This window comes from Anastrepha ludens, chromosome 5 (assembly GCF_028408465.1).
Source record: "Anastrepha ludens isolate Willacy chromosome 5, idAnaLude1.1, whole genome shotgun sequence".
In the NCBI taxonomy this organism is placed as follows: domain Eukaryota; kingdom Metazoa; phylum Arthropoda; class Insecta; order Diptera; family Tephritidae; genus Anastrepha; species Anastrepha ludens.
The window spans coordinates 3810851-3832523 of record NC_071501.1 but is presented as its reverse complement, the minus strand read 5'-3'; the positions used below and the strand labels follow the sequence as shown (position 1 = coordinate 3832523).

At 37.5% G+C, this 21673-nt stretch overlaps 1 protein-coding gene across 1 annotated transcript in view; it reads right to left on the bottom strand.

Moving 5' to 3' along the window:
• The window catches only part of LOC128865233 (uncharacterized), a 237389-nt gene extending 223323 nt beyond the window's left edge, over positions 1 to 14066 (bottom strand). The window contains exon 1 of the mRNA XM_054105358.1: positions 11745 to 14066. Within this exon, the coding sequence (XP_053961333.1) occupies positions 11745 to 13215 (1471 nt within the window). The 5' untranslated portion in view covers positions 13216 to 14066. The remainder of the gene's footprint in view (positions 1 to 11744) is intronic.
• Between the last annotated feature and the right edge of the window lie 7607 nt (positions 14067 to 21673).

Here is a 21673-nt window from a genome sequence, read left to right as displayed (position 1 = left end):
GATAAGCGCACGTTTACGAAGTAAGTATTTGTGGTTGTAAGTCGGTCAGAAAAAATCATTAAAAAATAAAGTCGCATCATTTACTCTAAGAGGCAATGTACTTTTTTATAAGTCGTGTGCTTGATTGACGGACATATGCCACAATGCAGTGTGATGCAGCATTTCACTTGTAATAACTGACATCAATCCTGCCACGAAATGCAGGTACAGCAAAAGCGTGCGGGATGTAAATAAACTAATACAAACAAAGCGTCCCACAAAAGACGCACCTAGACTTTGTCTTAAAATAATATATACAAAAACTACGATTTTTTCAGCTAAAACTACTTGAATTTCTTTTAAGTATATGAAAAATTACATCATTTAAGTGCCCACCATGAATAAATCTATATGTAAAATCCGCTATATAGTCTATTCATTAATTCCCAATTACTGAGAACGTCGAGATATCGCTGTTGAAGGTTTTTCAACAACTCTTTGCGCTAGAGCAGCAATATTCTCAACAGAACGTCCATATTTTGGTCTGTCAGTCCGTTTTCCGAAGTCTGATAGAACCACTTTCTCGAAATTTTTTCACCAACCCTTGGAATGTCGGTTCATGGGGACTATTATTTCCAGCAAAAACCACCACGAATTTTGCGATATTTTGTTTTTAAAGATCATTTTAAATAAATAAAATAAAATAGCTTAAGGCCACAGTAGCCATAGCTATAAGCTTTTTTTGTATTTTATAGTTAACTATAAATACAATCGTCAATAAAAAAAAAATAAAAATAAAATAAAATAAATAAATAAAAGACCATTTTAATAATCAGTTAAAATAATTTTAACGCGTTGTTCTATCGTGTAAATTGTATTCCTGTCTACTTGGCAAGTAGCAAAAATTTGACATTAAAAAGTTACCGCCCAAGAATTATTCTCTACTTACGACTAGGATGAAACTTTTAACGTTGTTTAGCCAGCTCCCGCCAACCTTTCACAATACAAGGCTTAATCGATGGTAAATTTGTCCCTCGTTTGTTTACTTTTATGAGCAAAAAAGCTTACCCAGAACTTAATCATCGCCTTCGAAAAATACTCACTTAAATCCAATAAGAATAAAATCCGATTTCAAAAAAAAAACTATATCATCGGCAGCAGTGTTTGTTTCGTTTTGTTTTCAAATTGTTTGAAGACGCGTGGAAAAATGAGGACTCGCTGGAAAGCGCTTTGTATTGTTTCATCAATAGTATCGATGTCAAGGTCGCGATGAATATCTGCGTTAGGTATGTACCAAGGTGCATTAGTTAAGGTCCTAAGTACATATTTTAGACTGGACTCGTTGAAGTATACTTAGATTACTTTTTGCAGCAGCGCCCCAAATCTCAATTCCATATTTCCAGATCGGGGCAATTATCGTTCGATAAATAAGTACTTTATTTTGCAATGATAGATTGGACTGAGGTCCAAGTAGCCAGTACAATTTCTTAAAACGATTTTTAATTTCATTTCGCTTTTTCTTTATATGCTCCTGCCAGTTTAATTTCGAGTCGATCGTAATACCCAGGTATTTCGCTTTGATGTCAATATGCACGTCAGAATTACCAACGCTAACTGGTTCAATGGTTGTCCTTCGATTTGTGTAGTTTACTTGTATTGTTTTGTCAGCGTTAATTTCGATGTTCCATTTTTTGAACCAGTTTAATGTCACATTTAATTCCTTTTGTAAATTTTGTTTTGCGACTTTTGTATCTTTATGAGATACCATGGGGACTGTGTCATCCGCAAATGTTGCAATCATGCTGTTTTCTGACTTCGGTTCAGGTAGATCAGCCGTGTACAATAGATACAACGTTGGACCTAAGACACTGCCTTGTGGAATGCCTGCGTTCATAGGTTGAATGTCTGAACATGCGTCGTTATATTTAACATAAAATTTCCTGTCTTGGATGTAACTCTTAAGCATAAGGTAAAAGTCATTAGGTAGTTGTGTTTTTAATTTATGGAGTAACCCAGGGTGCCACACTTTATCAAAAGCTTTGGCTACGTCGAGGTATATGGACATGCACACTCTTTTTTTATTCGGGTCATCATTAATTTTGTGAACTACTCTATGAATCTGTTGGATTGTTGAATGGTTTTTCCTAAATCCAAATTGGTGTTGCGGTATCAGATTCATGCTTGTTATAATAGGATTTATCTGGTCAAATAATATTTTTTCGAAAATGTTTGATATTGTCGGTAGTAGGCTGATTGGTCGATATGATGTCGCTAGTGTAGCGTTTTTGTTAGGTTTCAGTATCGCTATAACTTCAGCTACTTTCCAGGTACTAGGGAAATATTTGAGACTTATAGCAGCGTTGAAAATATTTCTTAGATAAATTATTGCCTTGTCAGGCATATGCTTCATAATTGTTCCCGAAATTTGATCGTATCCAGGCGATTTATTGTTCTTTAGAGTTTTTATTAATTGTTTTATATCCGTAAGAGTGATTTTTTTAAATTTGCTTCTTATTTTCGTTTGCTGCATAAGTGAGATTTATGTCATTATTATTATTTTCAAAAGTATCTTTAAAATGTTGAGCTAAGACCGTTGCTTTTTCTGAAGTAGTTCGGACCCATTTCCCTTTAGCTGTTTTTATTGGTGGTAAATGTATTGTGGCGCCCACCACTTTTTTTGCTGCCTTCCAAAGTGTGTAGTTTGAGGATTTTGTTGCGTCAATATTTTTCTTCTCACCAATTTGGTTTCCGAAGTAAACACTCCACGTTGGAACAAGTCCATAGAATAATATCAGAAATCGAAAAAGCATTAGAGGAAAAGAAGGTATGTTCAGCAGTTTTCCTCGACGTCGCACAGGCGTTCGATAAAGTATGGCATGAAGGCTTGATTTACAAATTAAAGACTTGCCTCCCATACCAATATTGTAGTCTGCTGGAGTCATATATTACTTCAAGATATTTAAGAATTAAACAGGGAAAGGAATATTCTGAACTGGTTGAAATAAAAGCCGGCGTACCACAAGGTAGCATCCTGGGTCCAATCCTGTATATTCTTTATACCCGAGATTTACCACTAATGGCAAATTGTTTAACTGCCACCTTCGCTGACGACACTGCAATTTTATGTGTTGAAAAGACAGAAGAAAAAGCTGCAAGGAACCTTCAAACTGCAATCGACTCTATGGTATCATGGACGAGAAAATGGGGAATCAAACTCAATAACAGTAAATCCATTCACGTGAATTTTACAAATAAAATTACAAAATACCAACCAATAATGATTTCTAATGAAAAAGTCCCATTCGCTAATACTGCAAAATACCTAGGTATTACCCTAGATGCGAAGTTGCGATGGAAAGAGCATATAAAAATAAAACGAAATGAGCTTAACATCAGGCTAAACAAAATGAACTGGCTAATTGGATGGAAATCGCATTTATCCATATATAACAAAATTATTAAAATATCAATGTAATACAACGCTTTCAAAACAAAGTGCTGAGAATCATCGTTAAAGCACCCTGGTACGTCAGAAATGCTGATATTCATCGGGACCTTAAAGTTAACACTGTAACTGAAGAAATTAAGAAAATAGCAGAAGCGCACCAAATTCGACTTCAAGGGCATGTAAACGAAGAAGCTAGGAGCATCCTTAGTAACCCGTGCCCAGTTCGAAGATTAAAGAGGAAAAAACCACATGAACTTGCTGGCTATTAACAGAAAATAAGAAATATTGTTTGTAATTTCTTTTTATCAATTGTAATTTATTTTCGAATCAAACTGCTCGTTAGTTTCTGAACTAGTTGTAGTGTAATTAAACATTGTAATTTACTTATTTTGAAATAAAAAAAAAAAAAAAAAAATATTTTTGAGATAATTGCTAAGTTTTTTGTCTTTTTCCTGTAGGTCTTTGAAGTAGGTCTCTTATATCTTTTCCCAACTTGTTTAGCTTTTTCTTGTCGTCTGGAAATCTTGTTGTCTGCCATTTCTCCCTTAGCTTTCTTTTTGAAGTGAAAACTTCTTTAGAATCGTTGGGAGTGATTTGAGACTCGATGAAACGAAAAAGCGACACCAAAAAGAAGAAGAAAAAAGATATACGTATATATATGTATGTATAGAAAATGCTTCATTACCAGGCACACAGAAGGATGGCACAAGCAAATTTAAATTTGTGAATTTATATATGTATGTATATATGCGGATATATGTATATATGTTGTGTGTATGTACATATGTGCCTCGCCACAGCAAAACATACGGTAAAATTTCTCAAGAAATCCAGCGCGCATTCATAGGCACAGCATTGCATGTACAGTAGGGCGGGTCGATTTAAAAATCGCTCATTGCTCTATGAAAATCGTATTCTAGGGATCAAAATAAGAAACTTTGCCGAAGGAACCACACCTCTAAAACGAATTCTGATGTCCACCAATTTCAAAATATCACCATTTTTGGCCCTTACATGAAAAAATCAGCTAAATGGCTAGGTTTTTTCTTTATTTTTATTTATTTATAATATTATCTATTTTTTCTCTTAAGAAATTTATTTAGTCAGAACATATGTACAATACAATAAATGAATGAATGTGAGTTATAGAAAAGAAACTAAAAAGTTCGACCCATATTGGGGGACATCAGAAATCGTTTTAGAGGTATGGTTCCTTCGGCAAAATTTCTTATTCTGATCCCTAGAATATGATTTTCACAGAGCAATGGGCGATTTGTTTGCCTTATCACAAATCGACCCGGCCTAATGTACAGTAACCTTGAACAGACAGCTGCGGTTGTCGAGCATTTAGAAACATATATTTACATACATATATGGGTGCAAACATATTTACGGAGCCGCGGGCACTCGACTTGACAAAAATTGAATATTGGCAAATAATTCTACACGAAATATTCCAATATTGACTATTTTCGAATTGTCGAGAAAATTAGCATATGGGCGGCTCGTTTTATGAATGAAAGTACTTGCTCTTAGACCTATGAGCTCGAATTTATAAATCAATTTTTTGATGATGAGTTTTTGTTGCACAGTACAATAGTTGAAACTGTTCGGCGCCGCCGCGACTGTTCAGCGCTATGGCAACTAGGATGATGGCCGCTACGCCTGCGCCTATTAATGCATTTTGTTCTTGTAGTCGCTAGGCATAGAATTTTAGCTTTGGACGACATACGCATTTACAGGAATAAAGTGTGTGTGCGGTTGTATGTAGATGCATATGTGTATATTAATAGGCATTGTTTTGCTGGAAGTTCAGAACACAAATATGTATGTACGCACATAGGCTAGGCCATAGTATAGCATACATACATATGTATAAAAAATTCAAACCAAGCGTCCTACGAATGTTTGCGTGTATGTTAGTACGTCTGTGTATTATACGCGTTACGACGCTCATAATAGCAACCGCGTGTGCTGTATTGCTATGTTGACAACATCGAAACCAAAGCATTTGTATCATATTTTAGCTCTCATAAGCCACTCGTATCATTTGTTGAAATTGAAAACATTGAGGATGAATAATAATAAAATGAAGAAAATAAAATATGAACTTTATAGCAATATTATAATGAACCTATAATTATCCCGCTCCTAATGCTGCTTTCGTCTCATTCTCTCTCAGTTTGTTTTACGGAAGGTTTCACTTCTATAGCGTCTAACCGTTAGACTGGTATTTTTTTGTTTTAGTTTCTTTTTTATCGCTGGAAACTAACGCGATTGAAATGCCTGTTATTTGTTCCTCTGAAGACGTCTCACTTTACTATACAAAATTAATTGTCAAAAAAAATAATATATATTTAACTGGAAAAGCCGCATCAAACAACCATAACGATGATCCTAAATTTTTGAGTGTAGTAGACTCCTTTAAACTTTCCGCGCACACAAAACTTCATCCAGGCCTGGCATTAAAGGCTTCAAGTTATTGTTAAAAAAAAAACATTTTTAGTAAGCTTAAAGAAAGAAAGATTCTATTCGCCCCTCCCTGTAGTAAAACAGAATAAAGCGACTGAAATGATATGAACTCAGCCTTCGTCAAAGCTATTTGAAATACTTCTTATCATATTAACCCTGCAGTAATCGCGCGGTCTACATATGTAATCCACCATTGTTAAATTTTAAATTTCTTGAAAATCTTGCATCGATTTCATCGGAGATTTTTGCTACTGGTAACTAACAAATAGAGAGTCACTCTCAGTGTTCCGCTGTTAATTGTCGAATGCAGTTTTATCGCTAGAGGTTCGTGAAATTCATGGTCTACGTATGTATGCCGCGCGACCGATTACGTAAGTATTTTAAATTAGGTTTTATGCTAATAGCTAGTTATACTTTGTAAAGAAAAGTGGACTTTTGGCATACTTTTTCATTTTACAATTTTGTGGAACTTTTCTGATAATATTTGCATATGTATGCTACTCTGCTAAAATGACTTTGGACGAACAACTCTTGTCCTTCAGAGGGCGTTGTTCTTTTCGGCAGTATATTCCAAATAAACCTGCTAAGTATGGACTGAAAGTTTTTGCACTTGTAGATGTTCATTACCCCTACACCTATAACTTAGAAATTTACGCCGGCCAACAACCCGAAGATCCATTTCGGTTAAGTAACGGGAGATTTGATATCGTGATGAGAATGGTGCAACCTATTTCGAATAGACATATCAATATTACTATGGGCAATTGGTTTTCCTCTCTGAAAATAGCAAAGCAATGATTTGATAATGGAATTACAATGGTTGCTACCGTTCGAAAAGATAAAAGCGAAGTTCACCGGGAATTCATAGCTAGAGGCAATCCAATATGCTCCTCAAAATTTGGATTCCACTCTCCATATACTCTGGTTTCTTATGTACTAAAAGCCAAGAAAGTGGTAATAGTCATGTCTACAATGCTCAACGATACAGCGATTGATTCTGACAACGGAGATCAACGAAAGCCGGAAATAATAACATACTATAATCGCACTAAAAATGGCGTTGATCTGGTTGACAATGTGTGTTCTCTTTATGACGTATCTAGGAATTCGAGAAGGTGGCCGCTGACTAAGTTCTATAATCTTGTAAACCTCAGTGCTCTCAACGCATTATGCTTTTACACTGCAAACAGTAACTATGAATCTGTCAAAAGGCGTGATTTTCTCATAGACTTAGCCTTGTCTTGGATGAAACCACTGGCTCACCAAAGATTAACACTTACCACGCTACCTAGAACACTAAAAATGTAAAATAAAAGACTTCCTGGATCTTCCACAAGTTGTAACTCATCAAGGTCCAACGCACAATAACTACGTCGGCCGTTGCCACGATTGTGGAAGGGCCCGTAATAAAAGCACCCGTAAAGTGTGTAACGCTTGCAATAAACGCATTTGTCCTGATCATTCCAAGACTGTATGTTTGTCGTGTTTCGAAAACAATTAAAATATCTCAATTATCTTCTGGTTATTTTATATATATTTTATACTTTTGTGAAGTATCTTAATTTTTTGTTAAAAAATGATGTTTTGGTTTTTATTTATTTTATGCAAGAACTGAAAGTTTATTTATGTTATTTTTGATTAATATTAATAAATTAAACAATAAGAAGAATATTTAAAACAAAAGCAATGGAAGAATTAAATATTTATCTTTTGTATTTTTAATTTTAAAATGGATTACATATGTAGACCGCGCGACCAATTACGTCAGTTTCAGGGGCGCGACTACTATAGGGTTAACTATACATATCTTGTGTCGTCTGATGTGATTAAAGGTTTAGGGGTTTTCTTTGACGCTTCCAAAGCGCTTCCTATGCTAGCCTTTGGAAGACGTCTTCTTCTTCTTAATTGGCGCGATAACCGCTTACGCGATTTTGGCCGAGTTTAGCAAAGCGCGCCAGTCGTTTCTTTCTCGTGCTAACCGGCGCCAATTGGACACACCAAGTGAAGCCAAGTCCTTCTCCACCTGATCTTTCCAACGCAGAGGAGGCCTTCCTCTTCCTCTACTACCACCAGCTGGTACCGCATCGAATACTTTCAAAGCCGGAGCGTTTGTATCCATTCGGACGACATGACCCAGCCAACGAAGCCGCTGGATCTTTATTCGCTGCGCTATGTCTATGTCGTCGTAAAGCTCATACAGCTCATCGTTCCATCGTCTGCGATATTCGCCGTTGCCAACGTGCAAAGGTCCAAAAATCTTACGCAGAATCTTTCTCTCGAACACTCCAAGCGTCGCTTCATCGGATGTTGTCATCGTCCAAGCTTCTGCGCCATACGTTAGGACGGGCATGATGAGAGTCTTGTAGAGTGTTAGTTTTGTTCGCCGAGAGAGGACTTTACTGCTCAGTTGCCTACTTAGTCCAAAGTAGCACTTGTTGGCAAGAGAGATTCTACGTTGGATTTCAAGGCTGACATTGTTATCGGTGTTAATGCTGGTTCCTAAATAAACGAAGTCTTTTACAACCTCAAAATTATAACTGTCAACAGTGACGTGAGTGCCGATACGCGAGTGCGCCGACTGTTTGTTTGAAGACAGGAGGTACTTCGTTTTGTCCTCGTTCACCACCAAACCCATTCGCTTTGCCTCTTTATCCAGTTTGGAGAAGACAGAACTCACAGCGCGGTTGTTAAGGCCGATGATGTCAATATCATCGGCATACGCCAACAATTGTACGCTCTTATAAAATATTGTGCCTGAGCGATTAAGTTCTGCGGCTCGTACGATGCTCTCCAACATCAGGTTAAAGAAGTCACACGACAGCGAGTCACCCTGTCTGAAACCTCGTTTGGTATCAAACGGCTCGGAGAGGTCCTTCCCAATTCTGACGGTGCTGCTGGTATTGAGCAACGTCATCTTACACAGCCGTATTAGTTTTGCGGGGATACCAAATTCAGACATAGCGGCATACAGGTAACTCCTTTCCGTACTGTTGAATGCAGCTTTGAAGTCGACGAAAAGATGGTGTGTGTCGATTCTCCTTTCATGGGTCTTTTCCAAGATTTGGCGTATTGAGAATATTTGGTCGATGGTAGACTTTCCAGGTCTAAAGCCACACTGATAAGGTCCAATCAGTTGGTTGACGGTGGGCTTCAGCCTTTCACACAATACGCTCGCTAGAACCTTATAGGCGATATTTAGAAGACTAATCCCGCGGTAATTGGCACAAATTGCAGGATCGCCCTTTTTATGGATTGGGCAGAGCACACTTAAATTCCAATCGGCAGGCATGCTTTCATCCGACCATATTTTGCATAGGAGCTGATGCATGCACCTTACCAGCTCCTCGCCGCCATGTTTGAATAGCTCAACCGGCAGTCCGTCAGCGCCCGCGGCTTTGTTGTTCTTTAGCCGTGATATTGCTATTCTCACCTCGTCATGGTCGGGTAACGGAACGATAATTCCGTCGTCAACGATTGGGGTATCGGGATCTTCACTTTCTCTATGACATGCGCAGCTGTCACTGTTTAATAAGTTCGAGAAGTGTTCGCTCCATAATTTAAGATTGCTCTGTACGTCAGTCACCAGTTCGCCGTCTTTGTTCTTACAGGAAAACGCCCCGGTCTTAAAACCTTCTGTAAGCCGCCGAACTTTCTGGTAGAATTTTCGGGCGTTGTTCCTATTGGCCAGCATCTCAAGCTCCTCGCACTCACGTATTTCGGCCTCACGTTTCTTCTGTCGGATAATACGTCTCTTTTCCTTTTTCAGCTCTCTGTAGCGATCCCACATGGCTCGCGTTGCGCCCGACCGCAGCGTGGCTCTATAGGCGGCATCTTTTCTTTCGGCGGCAGCATGACATTCCTCGTCGTACCAATTGTTTTTTCGGGCTCGCCGGAATCCGATTTCTTCTTCGGCGGCGGTACGTAGAGAACGAGAAATGTTGCTCCATTGTTCGTGGATGCCGGTGTGTTGGGCAGTGCTCTCCGAGAGCAGGAGTGAGAGTCGAGTGGCGAATCTTCTGGCTGTCTGTTGTGATTGCAGCTTTTCGATGTCGAACATTCTTTGCGTAGGTAGATGTACGTTTTTTGCTGCACAGAGGCGTGTGCGCAATTTGGCTGCAACAAGGTAATGATCCGAGTCGATGTTGGCTCCTCGGATCGTACGTACATCTAATACACCAGAAGCGTGTCTTCCATCTATCACAACATGATCGATCTGGTTTCGCGTTTTTCGATCAGGGGACAGCCAGGTAGCTTGGTGGATTTTTTTATGCTGGAATCTGGTGCTGCAGACTACCATGTTTCGGGCCCCGGCGAAGTCGATCAGCCTCTGTCCGTTACCGGATGTTTCGTTGTGCAGGCTGAATTTTCCGACTGTGGGACCAAAAATTCCCTCCTTGCCCACCCTTGCCTTGGAAGACGTCACTCTTCGCATTTCACTGACCCTTATTTGTACTCCTAAGGTATTATATTCGGCGTTTGTTCGGACCTCATTAGATTATGCTTATGCTTTTATTTGGAGGCCTTATCAAACAGGCCATATAAATCGAGTGGAGAGGGTTCAATTCACTTAATTTATCAGATCCAAAACCATCGTACGAATCTCACTGTCGATTGATTAGTCTTTTCCCATTAAGTGACAGAGGTACTCTTCAGACAGCATAATTTATCTTTGATCTCGTTAATGGCGAAATTGACTGCTCGGTTCTTCTAGAAAGAATACAGTTTAATATTCCTTTTAGAAATTCTAGACTTTTAAGATTTTTCTCGTTGGTATGGTATAATGTCATAATGTGCCACTCATTGCCTAGCTTGAATTATCTCTCAACTTTTTTGGATTTGGACTTTTCTAGGGCGAAACAGGTATTCCAAATGTAACTAAAAAATTATTTTCTATGTAAGAAATCAAATATTCGTTATTTTAGTTTCATAATTATTAATTTTTTTTAATTCAATTTTAACTTCTACATATTTTTAGCAATTTAATGGTTACTTAGGTTGATAATCTAATTTCACTATACCTTTTAATTTTAAATATTGTAATACTTGTATTGTAATAAGGAGTTAATATCTTAAGTGTCTGTTCTGAATTTTTGTTAAACACAATTGAATAAATAAAAAAATAACTGGGTTTTATAGCACACTCAGAGACCTAACTAAAGAACCCGCGGTGTACTGCGGTACATGTAAGTATATAAAACCCAGCTTTAGCGCATTCTACCTGGCGGCGTCAAGGTCTTACACACATGTAAGATATTATACCTATAGTGTTCATGTGGCATGTTTGCTCCTTTAAGTTCTGGTGCCAACCTGCTTTTCGAAATGGAAATAAATATAGTTTAACACCTTTTGGGGTCAATGTATGGCTGTTAATAGAAGTGTTTTTTTTTTTTCATTGCAGAAATCCACTCGGAGGTTGCTTTATTGAGGAGCGACTGGTTTTAGAAAATCAATGAGACAGAGAGCCGGCAAACACGGCCTGCGCTTTGACATTTCCAATTTCAACCATAAATACTTGGCGAACTAAATGAAATATTATACATTGGACTACAGTTTGTAGTCAGAATTAGAGAACTTGGCCTGACGAAGACATCACGAAAATTTGGAGATTCTCAAACAATCTTTGGTTCAAGCAGCGACGTCAATATCCGGGGAAGCCGTGCGTGCTGCAACAGCTGAATGGCCTAATCGTTTGAAGGCTTGAGTAAAAGGAATTACCATTTAATACCAATATGAATAAATAAACCAAACTTCATTAAAAAAGTATTATAATTGTATAAGCATATCCACTTCGGATCATTGATTCAAGAGTCGCGATAAAGAATGAACAAATATTCGGGGTACTCACCTCTAGCAGTTAAATTCACATATATCCATAAAAATATCCATGAGTATTTTGTAGCTGTGAATGTTGTCGGTGTTGTGCTGGCAATGAGTGTTGTCAATGTAGTTAAAAATAGGCGCAACGTGGTGGTGGCGTAAAAGGCCGACAAGCGTATGGCAGGCGATGCAGCGTCGCATACTGCAGATGAAGGTGAAGATGCCGCTGCTACGGCCGCTGAGCACGTATTTATTGTCGCCATTTTATTGCTACTTCTTGAGTGTTGTTGCACACCAGTTAAACTGCCACTGCAGCAACTTTTATTGCTGTGCTTGTGACAATCGGTGAATTTGGGAAGTGTCGCTGAAGCTGGCAATATATCTTTGTGCATTTCTGTTGTATTTGATGTTGATGACAATTCTGCTATTGTTGACAAGCCCCCAAGCGTGTCGTGATGTGTAGTTGCTGCTGTTGTTGCTGTTACCGGTTGTGCGTGTATACCAATTGCTCGTTTATGAGTTTCGTGTACATTAAATGCCACTACTGGTGATAAGATTGTTTTATATGTTGTTGCTATTTGCTCGCTAGTTGTTGATATTGTTGTATGTTTCGGATTTTTCTCCTCCTCACTTTGTTGACTAGTGTATTCTTTTCTTTTTCGACGCCGCCGCAAGCGTCTTTTTTTGCGTTTGCACAGTCTTTCAATGGTTTGTGGTCTTCTGCGATAGCTGCCATTTGTCTCTCTATTATTGCTTCCGGTTACGTAGCTCTTGCTTCTGTCAGTCCAACCGCATCTGGTATGTCTATTATGGCCGCTTCTGCTGCTGCTGCCGCTGGCGCTGTCGCAATTAGCTTTATTGCTGCTCACGCTGCTTTTAAAATGCTTTAGGTTCACTTCTACTTCGCTTGCTCGAAGCTTACACTCCTTCAAAACGCTTTCACTTTCACTACTACAACAACTTGGTGTGTTCTTGAAAGCTCCTTCGCTGCAATTATTGCTTAAACTAGTTTCACTCTTGCTGCGTTTTACATTCCATTCTAGCTTCATTTCAGGGCATTCACGGCAATTTCGCGCGCCTTCGAAGCTTAACTGATTGTTGTTGGTACACGTATTGCTTGTCTTCCTTTTGACATCGCTTTCAGTAACTTCCAAGCTTTGTAAACTTTGCGTAATGTGAAAGCTGCCCACTCGAGTGTTGCCGATAAAGCTTTTGCTACGTGAAGTCAGTATATTATGCCAGTAGGCGCTTAGCGCTTGACACTTACGTATATTCGACGTAGGCGTGGATGCTTTAAAGCTACGATTGCTGCTTTTTCTTCGTGTTTTGCGTAAGAAATGTGAATAAGTTGTATTGCGTTTGTTGTCGGTGTAAGTCGAAGTGCAGCGGCGGTAGTCACCACTGCTTGTTTTGAGAGTCTGTAGTGTGGTTTTTCCTGATGTTCTTTCAGTTTCGGCATTATGGTGATTGTGATCGTCTTCGTCGTCGATCGAGACCATTTTCTTTCATTTGCGGTACTGTTTTGCCACTGACCGTTTAAGCTTTCACTTCAATAGTGCTTGGAGCTTTCACTTCCTAATTCAACTGCAGTACTTTGAAGTGTTCTCAAGTTCTCTGCTGCTCAAACTGATATCTGCTCACGAAAGCCTCCACTAACGTATTAGTGCTTTATTCAGGTTTAAAGCTTTTGGTTTTTGCAGTCAATTGAAAAAACTAGCACTGCTGTATTTCAGTTTTGGTATAGATGTTTAGCTGCCTTAGTAATATGGCGAGTACTGGATTTAGTGTTCAAATGTATGAGAAACTTCTATTTCTCGGCTTCCTGCTGTGATATCTGTTGATATTTTGTTATTTTTATTTACTTAAGTGTATTGGAATATTTTGTTATAAAGTTTTTTCTATTAATTTCTAAATTTCTTTGTTTGCTTTCATTACAACCCAAGAGTTTTATGCTGCTATGCCCGCTTCCAAGTGCCACCGTTGCTTTATTTCAGATGTATTTTGTAAGTTTTTTATAACTAATTTGTGCTGTTGCGTGTGTTGATTTTACCTTAACACTTAGCCTTATGTACTTCACCAATCGCTTTTTGGCTTTTACCGTTGTGCCATCATCACTTCAGTCCAATATTTTGTTATTTTACTTAAACTTTTTCATTTTATATCGGCGACATTTACATTGACTTCCTACTCAACATTGAATTGGGCTAGTTTTTTTAATATATTTTACTGCGCTGTGCTTAATTATTAATTAGACTTACTTTAGTACTCTATTTGAATTCAAGGTTTTCTATTTGTGTCATTATTGATTAATTATGGCAGTGATCTGTACTGTGATGAACTGCAATGGGCGTCAACTGTAAAGAGAAATGAAATATCAGAATTAGATAGTATGGTTTTAATTGTTATGGTGTTTTACGACATAACTAACTAGTTTAGATACAAGTATACATTTTTTATTTACACAGATGAACAAAGCTGTTACTAACTAAAATAAAACACCAAAAACAATCAAATAATAGGCCACGAACAGCTCTTCAAGGCAGGCAGGGATCCGAATCAGAAGCATCACTTAATTCAGATTATCAAAGTAAGCAAATTTGATATAATTTTACTTTCCAATTCCAACATGAAATATTGATATTTTATTATAAAATATTACAAACAGCTTGAAGAAAATTCTTTCATTTTGCTGTGAACGGTGTGATATTCTCCTTTCGGTATGTTCATCCAGCATCACAACTTTAGCAGCTACCCTTGCGAATTAGAAAGAGTTCGATGGAATATACATATGTATAATTGGCGCGTACACCCTTTTTGGGTGTTTGGCCGACCTCCTTCTCCTATTTGTGGTGTGCGTCTTGATGTAGTTCCACAAATGGAGGGACCAACAGTTTCAAGCCAACTCCGAACGGCAGATATTTTTATGAGGAGCTTTTTCATGGCAGAAATACACTCGGAGGTTTGCCATTGCCTGCCGAGGGGCGACCGCTATTAGAAAAATGTTTTCCTTAATTCTGGTGTTTCACCGAGATTCGAACCTACGTTCTGTCTCTGAATTCCGAATGGTGGCCACGCACCAACTCATTCGGCAACGATGGGGTACTCCAACACACAGGCGACCTATGAAATATAATATAACATTAACTTTTCTACGAGTTATTCATACTATTATTTAGAGCAGCTAGAGACTTTTCTAAGCACCTCTTTGCGACTTTTGTCACCTATGCAAAACCCTTAGCTAATTTCGGAGTAGAGTATCTGGAAAGCATATCTCCCGCTAATCTGTCACTCCTCCTCTTTTGTTGCTATGAGTATGGAAGCATAAATAGAAAAGTTTTCACATGTCTTCCTTGACTGTGACTTTATTCAGCTTTTGTTTTTCGTTCTCAGAAGTTTCTGACATTCACCAGGATTAATACATTGCAATCAGAGTCCGGATAGAAGAGGAAGTATGGGATTTGAAGTATCTCCAGTATTTTTAAAAACAAATTTCCATTGAGCAAACTCTCAAGCTTAATTGACGCTATTGTGTTTCAATCGGAGTTGCATGGGGCTTTCAATCTTCTTGCTTCATTTTTCATCTCTCACTTTTCACTCCACCCACTAATGAAAATCGTTATTTATTTAATCAAAGCAGACATTTGTATTATGCAATTATTTTGTATGCTCCCAAGAATAATCTGAATATAGATATCTACTACGCTGCCATTTCAGTGGCTCTATGGGCACATTCAAACAATTTGCATAGTTGCATTAGTATGGGTCTACGTGTTAAATACATTTTCCTAAGCAAATAACTAAATATATAAAACAATAGCGCACATCTTTGTAAGCATGTAGAGGTATGTGTGCCCAACTATGCTAATACACGCATCTCTCTACTTCCACCAACACAAGCAGCTACAAATTGAATTGTACAACAGGGTAAAATAAATATATAAACAATTGCTTTGTTGTGCTAAAAACAAAACCAACTAAACATAAAGACAATAGAAGAAAAACAATGTAGACAAATTGCTTCCTCCATTTCAATTTAGACTATCATTGCTTTGTTTTTATTTTATTTGTATGCTTTGGCTGTGTTTGCTTAGAGATGATATGCGGATATGCGCATGTGGACATAGGTACAAGTTGTGTCAGACTTTGTTTACAAAATGAGCTTTTTAAAAATGCATGCCAAAAAAAGCAATGAAATTCGTAACTATGTAAGGTTCGAGATTCGTCAGCAACAGTGTTTTTTTGGGTGGTAAGTGAAGCAAGTGTAGGCACCGCAATGCGGGAAATACTCATACGCCATGGCGTATCTGGTAACCACTCGAAACGCTGGGATATTTTTGATTGCACATAATTATCAGTTGGAAAAGGAGACTGCAGAGACTGTTAGCGGATATTTTGTGGAATAAAAAGTGAAAATAATAAGAAGTAATAAAATAAAACTTGATTACTTAAGTGGGCGCCCGTAGATTTGTACATCTTATAAAATAAAGCCGAAAATATATAACAGAAATGCACAGAATGCTTCAGTTTACACAGGATTTTCATATTTTGCAGATCATCTCCTTCGAAAAGTTATTTTGCATATCAATTGTATGCATTTTCAAAAAAAAAAAATGCTTAGGTAAAAAAATCATAAATGTACTTTGAAACTAAATAAACTTGAAAGAAAAATTTTAAAACATTTAAAAAAATTATGTTTTTAATAACACCTTAAACGATGGGAGTACTGAAATGTTCCTATAAAACTTTGAAAGATTTACTATCACTCGTCATTAACAGAATTTATTAATTATATTCTACTAAATTTCAAAATCAAAAGGAGCGCTTGTTCAATAAATTTCTGCTTGTGTGTATGCTTCCTGTGTGTTTAACACCACTGAGTACACAGAAATAGTCAAATAATTTATTTGATTTTTATTCCTACTGATTCATTATTTTATTGCTCACTACTTTTTCGTTTATACTTTTTCTTTAAGGCAGAAACTGTATTAGCGGGTATTTACTGGTTGCATATATTAGTTTGAGGTGTAAAAATCCTAATTTTCTCGTAAAATTTTTGCCCAAATGGTTTAAAACTGTTGTAGGGTCGATCTTTAGCTCCGGGGCGATGCTACGACTACTAAGTCCCTGGTCAACTTCGACTATTTGTAACATTTTCTTTAACACCAAAAGCCTGAACGGAATCGACGGAACTAAAATTGCATGTAATTAGCTGTTACAGTAGCGGCATCGTAAACACCATTCACAACTTCAGCGACCCGGTTTGCATTTTCGTTTTTATCAAAGAAAACCTGTTAAATATACCAAATTGCCCCTTTGTTGACGTCCAATAAACAACTAAATGGAACAAACTAAAAGCAGCAAAAGAATTGTTTTTAGTGTGAAATGTCACCTTGACAACGAGTATAAACTTTAAAGTTTTGGATCGATATTTTACGAGATATCGATCACCAGAGCCATCTACGGAAAAAATAATGTATTTTTCTCCCTAACTAATATTATTTGACGACATAGACACAGCGTAGCAAATAAAGATCTAGCAGCTACGCTGGCTGGGTTATGTCATCCGAATGGATACACACGCTGCGGCTCTAAAAGTATTCGATGCGGTACCAACTGGTGGTAGCAGAGGAAGAGGAAGGCATCCTCTGCATTGTACAGATCAAGTGGAGAAGGACTTGGCTTTACTTGGTGTGTCCAACTGGCGCCGGTTAGCACGAGAAAGAAACAACTGGCGCGATTAGCGGTTATCGCGCCAATTAAGAGAGAGAAGAACTAATATTATTCATTTGTATTCCATTTAAAAAATATCTGATTCAAAATTTACTTTATTTGTAGATATTAATATATAAATGAGTTGCTCGTATATAATTTACTAGTTAGAAAAGAGTTCAAAGTCTTGCACTGACACGATTTACGTTTTTTCTTCTTTGGTGACTACTAGTCAAATCAGTCGCTTAAAATTCTACATGCCATTTAGCAAACTTCCTTCGCTCCTTTTAAATAGTTGCCACGTTATAGCTTTCTTCAAAAATGGGGTCCATAAGACCCTCCAGGTAAAAGTTAAGGCATTTGTTCTATCAAAATGTTGGTTTCTAAATATAAGTAAAGGTTTTTGAAGATAGTAGTGCCAATTTAACTCTATTTAGATGTAATATTTCATGTCCAATGTTGGCGTTTTTGGCCACAAAATTTAAACTTAACCAACTGATTTGGCTAAAGCTCTAAAACAGCTGCTCCACTGCGTAATCCGTTATATGGAAAATCACAAAAAAAAAGTTTACTATAATAAATAATACTAAAGGGCTTAAAATTAGCATGCGGTGAGAACATTAAGCCTCAAATATTTTTCTTTTGGAATTTATGCGCTTTTCCATTGCAAATGGCACACAAAAAGACCCCACCAAGTCGAATGGTTAAGCCAGCAAGCACGTTTCCATCCGCGAGCTCCGCTTTAAAATCTCAATGAATACGGCAAAATGTAATATTACAAATTCACGCCTCAACTGCTGCTCCCGCTCCCTGAGCTGAGTTGGCCGACGTCAATATAAATGTCATGTTACTCATACGCCACGCCGCACCCATCCAGACACATCACATTCATATTCATAATTTATTTGTATCGCTTCCTGATTTATCGTTCTAACTACCCGATCAGACATTTTTATTTGCATACCTACTTTGTTATTGTTTCCCTGTGTGCGGCATGGGCCATGCGAACCCTTGCACGTTGTTGCTACTCGAAGATGTACTCGTATACGTATTTGCTTCATTTCAAGTTTGCTTTGTTACCACACCCAATGAATTGGGTTTCCTACACCCAAGTACACATACATACATACATACATGCATATATTGAAACACACATGCATGCGTACATACTTATTCAGTGTGCCATTTAAAGTGAAACAAAAACAAATATGGTTGTAATGAAGAATAACAGTAGATACAATGTTTACAGAAATAACAATGAGTCCTATTCATCAGTATATGCCGAACAAGGGTTGCATGCGGGGCTTGCTTCCAAGCCCTCTTTGAGCCGACATATTTCCGTTTCGCCTGTCTGTTGATGTGGATACATACGTTTACCTACAAATATTACCTCGACTATCTGTCAGCTTGTATTGTTGCTCCTCACACTTTTCTTCTGCTTCTCCTTCCCTCTCTCATCCCCCCCTCCCTCTACGCTATGTGCTTGATCTGTCAGTCTGCCTGCTGTTATTGCATTCTTCATTTGCTCCGTTGGGGCTTACGAAAAGCTCATCTTCGTGTACGTTTGTCTTTTTACTATTACTTTTATTGTTGTTGTTGTTATTGTTTGTTGTTGTGTGTTCGTTACGGGTATTGTTTCTGCTATCATTTGTAATAAATAAATATGAACATGTGTCGCCGTCAATGTCTGCATGCATATAATATACATAAATCCGTAACCGTAAATTTACATAAACATATGTACGCATGGATGTGTGCATGTATGTGTGTGCCTATGCTTTATCAGTAATATCCTGTTGGGCTTTAAACTTACAAACGAATAGTTACGGCTTACCTCTGCTAGCCATCTTTGAAATGCCCATTTGCTTCGGTCGCACTATCGCACACACATACAAGTACACACGCATACATGCATACATGCATACCCATACATGAAGACATGCATACCCATACGTTTTTGAAGGCATTTCCGGCACGTTCCATATGGTCCTGTGTGTCCGTTTGCCAATGCAGTCGCACCACAAATGGCGATGTGAGTTCACATATACACACTCATAATTTATACATGTATGTGTATGTAGCAAGTTCGTGTGAAAATAACATATTTATTTTAACTCGAATGCTGCTGTTCATCGGCATTTAAATAAAACATAGTTCATAGCGCTTACGCAAGTATAAATAAATCGATGTGGATTATTTGAGCCACACAGCCAGTATCGGTTTGATGGTTAAGGGTACAACCCGGCACTAAACTTGCACACATTTGCATATATATGTATGTGTATGTGTACGTATACATATGCAGTTAAATGAGTTCAATAAACTTATAAAAATGTATGGGTGTATGTGTGTGCCACTGTGCGTAACTGCTCATTTGCATTGACAAATTTACCTGGCAGCAGCATCAAACAGCATCACGCAGTCGTAGGCTATGCACTGAGTGGAGAATGCAATTTGTGGCATCGACACCTATATTCTGAATATTTTATGAATATAAATAACAAAGGTAACAATAATAAACATTTTATCTGAATCAACAACACAGGTTGTAGAACTAAATTTAAATGCCAAGTAGTGCTTTAATAAACGGCTTCAACAATAAATTTCAAAGCGACAAGTACGACCAAGTAACCGAGCAAGTATTTCCTCAGTGTCTAGATACTTATCGCTAACACCTCTTAACGGTTACCAGACAGGTGCATGTTGCGAAGTCTCATATGGAGGAAAATGCTAAACAAAAATTGCTAAAAATCAGCAAATAAATTGTTTAGCTTCTCGAGTTTAGGAAGGATAAAAATTTAAATTTTGGCCCGAAAGAATTACTGATGAGCATTGTGAAGTATCATTACATCCTTTTATTTATATACCATTTATGGATTTATAAATTCTGAAATAATAGAAATATGTTGCAATACCTTTGTTATTATTCCTGTTTAAGAAAAATCCAATAAATACATACTTCCAACCTACTGCCCAAGCCACCCAATTGAGGTTGTCATGGTGGCGATGTCACCATACAAAATGCCAACTGTAAATGCATGCCACAAGATTAGCCAGCACAATCTGGGGCAGGATAATGCTTTGTGACTACACTGTCGTGCAAATATATTTTCGGCCATGCATGTTTGGTTGCACAAGTTTGCTTAACCTTTTTAACATTTCGCTTAAGCTGAATGTCAGTGCGCTCTATGCACGTAAATACTAATGTGTACATGTGTGTGTGTAAACATGCATGTATGTACTAGAAAATTACTGCCTGTGTGGTGTATGAGTACATCGGTTGCTCATTTCTTCCGCAAATCCCTGCAAATCTCGCCAGTAATTCCCAGTTCGAAAACCAAATAACCAAAAAAGGGAATACGTAATGTGTGTACGTATGTGGCTTCAACATTAATACTACCAACAAAAGCGCTGTTTATGCTAGTTATGTTGCAATGGACTGAAGGTATGGCAAAACACAGCAGGGTAAACTGAAATAATCAATTTGTAAAATGACGCCACTTGGATGCCCAAAGTGCTTGTGTAGATTTGCGTATGTATGTATCCTGTGTATAGGTGTGTATAGGGGCATTAGGGTTGACGATGTTTTTAGTTTCTTATTTCAATATTCAATCATACATTGTGGAAATTATAGATTACGTAATTTACAGGTATTGTTTAAACATAAAGTCTACAGCTCTACTCTTGGGTGATAACTTGAAATTGCTGTCCATTTTTTTTTTTTTTAGTTTTTATAGTTTTTTCGCATTTTTTTGAATTCTTCTATTTTTTTCTGAAGACTTAAGTAGCAGTATTTTTTTACTTATCTATTTTACTCATCTACACCCTATATTAGTAGCATAAAGTGTCTATTTAGAAATTGAAAATAAATGCCATGTGGCTATTCCCATACAAGTGCCTTCACTTTTCGCTTATATGTTTCTCCCTCTCTTTTGCCGCAATGGTGACTTTCAATACCAGCAGACTACTTTTCCTATCATACACTGTACTACCTTTTATTCTGAAGATATTGCCCTCTAGGTGAAAATGGCGTCTTGTTTTTGTAATAATTAAAATAGTCAGAAGTTAAATCTTTTTACTTTTCGGCAAAAGGGAAGAAAACTAACGTAAGAATAAAACTGCATAATGACTTCATTCCTGGATTTCACTGTAAAAATTTAAGGATGTCCTAGGTTGTAAAAGAAAAAAGATAAAATTAAATGTTAACAACTTTATATAAAACAATATTAAATATATTAGCTTCTATGT